This window comes from Nicotiana tomentosiformis, chromosome 9 (genome assembly GCF_000390325.3).
Source record: "Nicotiana tomentosiformis chromosome 9, ASM39032v3, whole genome shotgun sequence".
NCBI classification, from domain to species: Eukaryota; Viridiplantae; Streptophyta; class Magnoliopsida; order Solanales; family Solanaceae; genus Nicotiana; species Nicotiana tomentosiformis.
Window position 1 is genome coordinate 73,294,597 of NC_090820.1, and position 9,731 is coordinate 73,304,327.

Here is a 9,731-nt window from a genome sequence, read left to right on the forward strand (position 1 = left end):
ATCCATGATTAGACTAGTTACTTACTAAATTGATCACTCTTACCGTGTTTACGACCTTTTGTGATAATTGAGTATTGATTCCAAAGTTAAGATTGGTATTGAGGAACCATTGTTGAAGTAAGGCTTGTTCTTGTTGATTCTATCTCCCTGCTATTACTTGTTCATTGTTATGTAGTAAGGGAGAGTGTAATGCACGAAGGGTGATACCGTGCCATATTATGAGTGTAATGCACGAAGGGTGATATCGTTCCATATTGTGAGTGTAATGCACGAAGGTTGATGTCGTGCCATATTGTGAGTGTAATGCACGAAGGGTGATGCCGTGCCATATTGTGAGTGTTAATGCACGAAGGGTGATGTCGTGCCATGTTATGAGAGTTAATGCACGAAGGGTGATGCCGTGCCGTATCTTTTGATTTATATTATGAGGCTGACAGTAAAAGCATGAAGGGTGATGCCGTGCAAATTTTCTTCATTGTGTTTAGTTGTTTTCACTGGTTAAAAGCATGTTGACTATTCTGGTTATCATTTCCGTTGTATCTCTTATATTTTGTGCCCCTTTAGCATGTCCCCCTCCCAATTGTACATGTTTAGCTGTTATTGTTGTTTTTTTGTACACATACTGTTATCTGCATAGGTTTATTGTATGGGTGTCTTGTCATAGCCTCGTCACTACTTCGTCGAGGTTAGGCTCGACACTTACGAGTACATGGGGTCGGTTGTACTCATACTACACTTTGCACTTCTTGTGCAGATTTTGGTACCGTTCCTAGCTGATCGTGAGGCTTAGCATCTTGGACTTGCTTATTGTAGACTCAAGGTAGATCAGCTGGTGTCCGCAGACCTTGGAGTCCCCTTCTATCTCCCCTATTTTACTATTTCTTTTCATTCAGAACAATTGTATTTCTTTCAGATTATGTTTGTAGAAAATCTTAGAAGCTTGTGAGTTGTGACTCCAGATCTGAATTGTATCAGATATTATGGGCTTTATGTTATTCCACATTTCAGTTTTAGCTTCTATTTAGTTTAATTGATTATGTTATTGAAATTGACTAAAATTGGTTTAAAGAATCCTCTAACACTAGCTTGCCTAGCAAGTGAAATGTTAGGCGCCATCATGACCCCGAAGGTGAGAATTCTGAGTCGTGACAAGTTTGTATCAGAACACTAGGTTGCCTAGGTCTCACAAGTCACGAGCAGGCTTAGTCGAGTCAAGAGGATCGGTACGGAGACGACTGTACTTATATTCCAGAGGCTATGAAGTTTAGGAACAAATTTCACTTCTATTCCTCTCTGTCGTGCGATTTGTGTTCTCTCATTGCTAATTGAACTCTTCTACTCTTGTTCTCTCACAGATGGCAAGAACTTGTACTGCATCTTTAGCTGAGCAGCAGCCAGAGCCCCTAGGGCCTACGAGAGGCAGAGGTCGTGGCTGAGGCCGTGCCAGAGGCTGAGGCAGGGGCAGAGTTCAGCCCAGAGGTCGAGCAGCAGCACCAGCAGTGGAGCCTCTAGTAGTGTTTGGCGAGGAGGTTCCAGCCTAGACTGTTCCTGTCAGACCAGCTCAGGTCCCAGAGGGGTTCATCACCACCCAAGTGTTTAAGGATGCTTTGGTCCATTTGGTGGGCCTTATGGAGAGTGTGGCCCGGACTGGTACATTTCCCATAACACCAACCGTCTCATAGGCTGGGGGAGGAGCAGATGGCTCCCCAGTATCAGGCTCTACCAGCCCCGCCAGTTAGAGTAGTTCAGCCGGCTGTTGCCGCATAGGTCGGTAATGGACCAGCTATGTCTTCTGAGGGTTTATTGAGGTTGGACAATTTCACCAAGCTCTTTCCAGTTCACTTCAGTGGTTCACCTTCTGAGGACCCACAAGATTATCTTGACCGTTGGCATGAGGTTTTGCGGAACATGGGGATAGTTGAGACCAATAGGGTCGATTTTGCTGTGTTTCAGATGATGAGTTTCGCCAAGAGATGGTGGAAGGATTTTGTATTGACCAGACAAGCGGGGTCACCTGATCTTACTTGGGACCAGTTGTCTAAGATATTTCTTGAGAAGTTCCTAGTTGTCACACTGATAGAGGATTTTCGCAGGCAGTTCAAGCGTCTCCAGAAGGTCAGTATGTCCTTCACTCAGTATGAGACCTGCTTTGTAGATCTGGCCCATCATGCTATTCTTCTGCTTCCTACCGAGAGAGAGAGGGTGAGGAGGTTTATTGAGGGACTTGCTCAGCCTATCAAGTTGCAGATGGCTAAGGTGACTGGGAGCGAGATTTCTTTTCAGGCGGCTGCCAATGTCGCCAGGCGAGTCGAGATGGTTCTTGCACGGGGCATAGGGGGGAGGTCAGGGGTCTGACAAAAGGCCTCGTCATTCCGGTGGGTTTAGCGTGCCTCGTCTGGAGGTATGTGTACTTTTGGTAGAGGCCATCCTCCTAGGCCATTTCATTCAGCACTCCAGGCATCCCACATTGCTTCAGGTGGTCGTAGCCCTCATATGCCTTATTCCAACCAGCTAGCCTATAGTGCGCCACCAGCTCCTATTAGTGCACCTCCGCTCCAGAGTTTTCAGGGTGGTTACTCTGGTCGACAAGGTCAGTTTCAGGGTCAGCAGTCACAACAACCGAGGTCCTGTTACACTTATGGTGATCCGAGGCACATTGCGAGATTTTGCCCTCGTGCATCGAGCAGTTCACAGCATCAGGGTTCTCGTGCCATGGTCTCGGCACCGGGTGCTTCACCGCCCGCTTATCCCGCTAGAGGTAGGGGTCAGGCAGCCAGAGGTGGTGGTCAGGCCGTTAGAGGTGGAGGTTAGACCGCTAGAGGTGGAGGCCAGCCAACTAGGGGCCGTCCTAGAGACGTAGTCCAGAGTGGTGGGGCCCAGCCCCGATTCTATGCTTTTCCGGCTAGGCCCGAGGCTGGGTCAGCTGACGCTGTTATCATAGGTACTATTTCAGTTTGCAGTAGAGATGCTTCAGTTCTATTTGATCTGGGTTCTACTTACTCCTATGTGTTATCCTATTTTGCTTCATATTTGGTTGTGCCTCGTGATTCTTTGAGTTCTCCTGTGTATGTGTCCACACCTATGGGAGATGCTATCATTGTAGACCGTATTTATCATTCGTGTATGGTCACCATTGGGAATCCTGAGACTAGTGTAGATCTTCTACTTCTCGATATGGTAGATTTCGATGTTATCTTAGGTATGGATTGGCTGTCACCTTATCATGCTATATTGGATTGTCACGCTAAGACAGTGACCTTAGCCTTGCCGGGGTTGCCTCAATTAGAGTGGAGAGGGACTCCTAGCCATTCTACCAGCAGGTCGAGAAGGGGTGTCTAGCTTATTTGGCTTATGTCCGCGATTCTAGTGCGGAGGTTCCTACCATGGATTCAGTACCAGTTGTCTGTGAGTTTCCAGATGTGTTTCCTACAGACCTACCGGGGATGCCACCCGACAGGGACATTGATTTCTGTATTGATTTGGCTTCGGGCACTCAGCCCATTTCTATTCCTCTATACCATATGGCCCCGCCAGAGTTGAAAGAATTGAAGGAGCAGTTGCAGGATTTGCTTGATAAGGGCTTCATTAGACCTAGTGTCTCGCCATGAGGTGCGCCTGTGTTATTCATGAAGAAGAAGGATGGATCGATGAGGATGTGCATAGATTATCGGCAGTTGAACAAAGTCACCATCAAGAACAAGTATCCATTGCCGAGGATTGATGACCTATTTGATCAGCTTCAGAGTGCCAACGTCTTTTCGAAGATTGATTTGAGGTCGGGCTACCATCAGTTGAGGATTAGGGCATCCGATGTCCCTAAGACAGCTTTTCGAACTCGGTATGGGCATTATGAGTTTCTAGTGATGTCATTCGGGATGACAAATACCCCAGTAACATTTATGGATTTGATGAATAGAGTGTTCAAGCCTTATTTGGATTCCTTTATGATTGTGTTTATTGATGATATCTTGATCTACTCCTGCAGTTGAGAGGAGCATGAGCAGCATATTCAGATTGTACTTTAGACTCTGAGAGATAGCCAATTATATGCTAAGTTTTCAAAGTGCGAGTTTTGGTTGGATTTAGCTGCTTTCTTGGGGCACGTTGTATTAGCAGGGGCCATTCAAGTAGACCCTAAGAAGATTGAGGAAGTTTAGAACCGGCCTAGACCCACTTCAGCCATGGAGATCTGGAGTTTCTTAGGATTGATGGGTTATTACCGTCGGTTTGTAGAGAGGATCTCATCTATAACAACCCCGTTGACCAGGTTGACCCAGAAGGATGCCCCGTTCAGATGGTCAGACGAGTGTGAGGCGAGCTTTTAGAAGATCAAGACTGCTTTGACTAAAGCGCTAGTGTTGGTGTTGCCCACAAGTTCATGATCTTATACAGTATATTGTGATGCATCCCGTGTTGGGCTCGGTGCAGTATTGATGCAGGATGGTAGGGTGATTGCATATGCGTCGCGACAGTTGAAGGTTCATGAGAAGAATTACCCTGTCCATGACCAAGAGTTGGCAACCATTGTTCATGCGCTGAAGATTTGGAGGCATTATCTTTATGGCGTGTCGTGTGAGGTTTTCACGGATCATCTGAGCCTACAGTATTTGTTCAAGCAAAAGGATCTCAATTTGAGATAGAGGAGTTGGTTGGAGCTATTGAAAGACTATGATATCACCATCTTGTATCATCCCGGGAAGGCCAATGTGGTGGCCGATGCCTTGAGTAGAAAGGCGGCGAGTATGGGCAACCTTGCGTACATTCCAGTCTGTGAGAGACCGCTTATATTAGATGTTCAGACTTTGGCCAATCAGTTTGTGAGGTTGGATATTTCGGAGCCCAGTCGTGTCCTAGCTTGTACAGTCGCTCGGTCTTCCTTATTTGAGCACATCAGGGAGAGGCAATATGATGACCCTCATTTTCTGGTCCTTAGGGACACAGTGCGGCACAGTGGTGCCAAGCAGGTTACTGTAGGAGATGATGGAGTTTTGAGGATGTAGGGTCGTGTTTGTGTGCCTAATGTGGATGGACTTCTTGAGTTGATTCTTGAGGAGGCCCACATTTCTCGCTATTCTATTCATCCGGGCGCTGCTAAGATGTATAAGGACTTGCGATAGCATTATTGGTGGTGGAGAATGAAGGACATAGTTGCATATGTAGCTCGGTGTCTAAATTGTCAGCAGGTAAAGTATGAGCATCAGAGGCCGGGCGGTTTGCTTCAGAAGTTAGAGATTCCTGAGTGGAAGTGGGAGTGTATCACTATGGATTTTGTTGTTGGACTCCCATGGATTCAGAGGAAGTTCGATGCAGTTTGGGTCATTATGGACAGGCTGACCAAGTCAGCGCACTTCATTCCTATGGCAATTACCTATTCTTCAGAGCGGTTGGCAGAGATTTACATCTGCGAGATCGTCTGTCTTCACGGTGTGCCCGTGTCTATCATTTCTGATCGAGGTACGCGGTCCACCTCGCATTTTTGGAGGGTAGTACAGCGCGAGTTGGGCACATAGGTGGAGCTGAGCACAACATTTCATCCTTAGATGGACGGACAGTCCGACCACACTATTCAGATATTGGAGGATATGCTATGCGCATGTGTTATAGACTTCGGAGGATCGTGGGATCAGTTCCTGCCACTTGCGGAGTTTGCTTACAATAACAACTATCAGTCGAGCATCCAAATGGCTCCCTATGAGGCATTATACGGTAGGCGGTGCCGATCGCCAGTTGGATGGTTTGAGCCGGGGGAGGCTCAGTTGTTGGGTACAAATTTAGTACAGGATGCCTTGGATAAGATCAAGATTATTTAGGATCGACTTCGCACAGCTCAGTCTACGCAGAAGAGTTATGCCGACCGTAGAGTTCGTGATGTTGCATTCATGGTCAGAGAGAGAGTGTTACTCCGGGTATCACCCATGAAGGGTGTGATGAGGTTCGGAATGAAGGGTAAGTTGAGCCCTAGGTATCTTGGGCCTTTTGAGATTCTTGAGAGAGTGGGAGAAGTGGCTTACAGGCTTGCATTTCCACCGAGTTTATCAGTAGTTCATCCGGTGTTCCATGTGTCCATGCTCCGAAAATATCACAGCGATCCGTCTCATGTGCTAGGTTTTAGCTCTGTCCAGTTGGAGAAGGATTTGACTTACGAGGAGGAGCCGGTGGCTATTCTAGCCCGACATGTTCGTCAATTGAGGTCGAAGAGTTATCCTTAAGTTCGAGTGTAGTGGAGAGGTCAGCCCATCGAGGCAGCTACTTGGGAGTCCGAGTAAGACATGCGGAGTATATATCCCCACCTTTTCACCAGCCCAGGTACTTTTCTATGTCCGTTCGAAGACGAACGGTTGTTTTAGAAGTGGAGAATGTGATGACCCGATAGGTCATCTTATATTTTAGAACCTAATTCTGCGCTTTGAAACCTTAAATACCTCATTTTAGCATTTCTCGATTTGCATGCACAGTCTGAGTATTTTTCTGGAAAGCTTTTATGTTAAAAACTAGGAAAATAAGAAATTTTTGCCTTAAAATCTATTTGAGTTGACTTCGGTCAACATTTTGAGCAAACAGATCCAGATTCATGTTTTGATGGTCTTGGTGGGTCCGTATCGTGATTTGGGACTTGGGCGTATGCCTGTAATCGAATTCGGAAGTCCCTAGGTCGAGTTATCGCACTTTGTTGAAATTTGAAAGCTAAAGGCTTAATGACTTTGAAATGTTTGACCAATATTTGAATTTTTGGATACCGGGTCCATATTTTGGTTCCGAAATCCGGTATAGGTCCAATACTATATTTATGACTTGTCTGTCAAATTTGGTGAGAAACGGAGTTGGTTTGACGTGATTCGGATGTCCGGTTGTGAAATTAGAACTTCATGAGTTTTCTTGAAAATTTCCTTTGATTTGATACTAAATTCGTAGTTCTAGGTGTAATTTTGGCGATTTGATCGCGCGAACAAGTTTGTATGATGTTTTTAGACTTGTGTGCATATTTGGTTTAGAGTTCCGAGGGCTCGGGTGAGTTTCAGATAGGGTACAGAGTGGTTTAGACTTAGAACTCAACTGTTGTTCTGCAATTTATGGTACTGGTCTCTGATCTCGCAACATGAGTTCGCATTTGCGATCAAGAGGTTACAATTGCGGGGAGGCCAGAGTTCGCATTCGCGAACAATACTTCGCATTTGCGAAGTGGGGTTGGGGCAGGCTTGGTCGCATTTGCGATCAATATGGTCGCAAATATGGAAGATCAATGTTCGCAATTGCGAACAAGTCATCGCATTTGCAATGAAAATAGAGATGGGAAGGACTTCGCATTTGCGATGGTTTCTTCACATTTGCGGTGTTCGCATTTGCGAACCCCAGGTCGCAAATGCGACATCTGCAACTGATCAAAATGGGACTTAGACGGGATTTTTGTTCATTCTTTAAATTTTCAAAACAAGAAAACCCTAGAGGCGATTTTTCAAAGAACTCTTCTTCTCCAAATCATTGGTAAGTTATTCTAACCTATTTTCTTTCAATCTTTCACTACATTTCCTAAGATTTTAACCTAAAATTTAGTGTTTTCATGGTGGAAATTGGGGGTTTGGGTAGAATTAGGGATTTTTATAAAATGGGGATTTAGACCTCAAATTGAGGTCGAATTCCAAAATAAATTACATAACCGGGCTCGGGGGTGAACTTTTGTTGACTTTTTCAATAATGACCTAAATCGAATCCTTTGCAATCGTGGGTAGTTCCTAAGGCTTAATTTGAATCGTTTGGTTAATAATTTGCTAGATTCTATTGGTTCGGAGGCTTGTTTGAAAGGCAAGGCTGTGATTGAGCTTTGAGTGGACCTTTGGAGCGAGGTAAGTGTCATGGTTAACCTTGACTTGAGGGATTAGGACTTGTTTGTCTATTTGCTACATCTTTAGATGTTGGGCATAACGTATATGTGAGGTGACGAGTGGTTATGCATTGTTGTCGGGTTAAAGCATGCGGGTGGGACTTGTTCCTTGTAGTTTATTGCTTACTTTGATCTTGTTATCCATGCTTAGACTAGTTACTTACTTAATTGATCGCTCTTACCGTGTTTACGGCCTTTTGTGATAATTGAGTATTGATTCCAAAGTCGAGATTGGTATTGCGGAACCATTGTTGAAGTAAGGCTTGTTCTTGTTCATTCTATCTCTCTGCTATTACTTGTTCATTGTTATGTGGTAAGAGAGAGTGTAATGCACGAAAGGTGATGCCGTGCCATATTGTGAGTGTAATGTACGAAGGGTGATGCTGTGCCATATTGTGAGTGTAATGCATGAAGGATGATGCCATGCCATATTGTGAGTGTAATGCACGAAGGGTGATGCCGTGCCATATTGTGAGTGTTAATGCACAAAGGGTGATGCCGTGCCATGTTATGAGAGTTAATGCACAAAGGGTGATGCCGTGTCGTATCTATTGATTTATATTGTGAGGCTGAGAGTAAAAGCACGAAGGGTGATGCCGTGAAAACTTTCTTCATTGTGTTTAGCTGTTTTCACTGGTTAAAAGCATGTTGACTGTTCTGGTTATCATTTCCGTTGTATCTCTTATATCTTGTGCCCCTTTAGCATGTCCCCCTCCAAATAGTACATGTTAAGATGTTATTGTTGTTTTCTTGTACATGTACTGTTATCTGCATATATTTATTGTGTGGGTGTCTTATCATAGCCTCGTCACTACTTCGTTGAGGTTAGGCTCGGCACTTACGAGTACATGGGGTCGGTTGTACTCATATTACACTCTGCACTTCTTGTGCAGATTTTGGTACCGGTCCTAGCTGATCGTGAGGCTTAGCAGCTTGGACTTGTTTATTGGAGACTCAAGGTAGATCTGCTAGCGTCTGCAAACCTTGGAGTCCCCTTCTATCTCCCCTATTTTACTGTTTCTTTTCATTCAGAATAGTTATATTTCTTTCAGAGTTTGTTTGTAGAAAATCTTAGAAGCTCGTGAGTTGTGACTCCAGATCCGAATTGTATAAGATATTATGGGCTTTATGTTATTCCGTATTTCAGTTTTAGCTTCTATTTAGTTTAATTGATTGTGTTATTGAAATTGACTAAAACTGGTTTAAAGAATCCTCTAACACTGGCTTGCCTAGCAAGTGAAATGTTAGGTTCCATCACGGTCCCGAAGGTGAGAATTCCGGGTCGTGACAACATCTGACATGGTCAACATTGAAAAACGTGGGTAATTTTTTTTTACTTGCTCAGATCTTGTTTTTTATATTTTAGGGGCAAACCGGGTAATTAGATAATTAGGGGGCATGTCTGGTCATTAATTCATTTCGGTGTGACTTTTTTGTCCTTTTTCCATTTTTTAATTATTCACTATTCGATATTCACTAGCTAGAATAATTCGAATTTGAACTTATAGGGCCTATTTAAAAAGAAAAGAGACCCCTACCATAAATTTCTCCTTTTTCATTGCTCAAATCTTAAGGGTGGAAATGTTTCATCCATCCAACCACATTCCTCGAGCTCTATGCCAATGATAACTCTTGTATTTTGCACACTTAATTATCATCTCTAGATATAGGTGTCAAACGGGCCAGATTGACCCGGTTCCGGATCGGCCAGACAAGTTTTAGCCCGGACCAGTAGGTAGGGGGGCCGGGCAGGGATGGGTTGGGACAGGGAATGGATTGTACCAGGTAGGATAGAGGTACAGGTTAACCGGACCGATCAGAATTGATACTGTCAAGTAAAATTCGAACCAGT

At 44.5% G+C, this 9,731-nt stretch overlaps 1 protein-coding gene across 1 annotated transcript; it reads left to right on the forward strand.

Moving 5' to 3' along the window:
• The first annotated feature begins 1,785 nt into the window (after positions 1 to 1,785).
• Positions 1,786 to 2,811, forward strand: LOC138898973 (uncharacterized). The gene is made up of 2 exons (XM_070185082.1): positions 1,786 to 2,303; positions 2,421 to 2,811. The coding sequence occupies exons 1-2, from the start codon at positions 1,786 to 1,788 to the stop codon at positions 2,809 to 2,811; spliced, it is 909 nt and encodes a 302-aa protein (XP_070041183.1).
• The last annotated feature ends 6,920 nt before the right edge of the window (positions 2,812 to 9,731 follow it).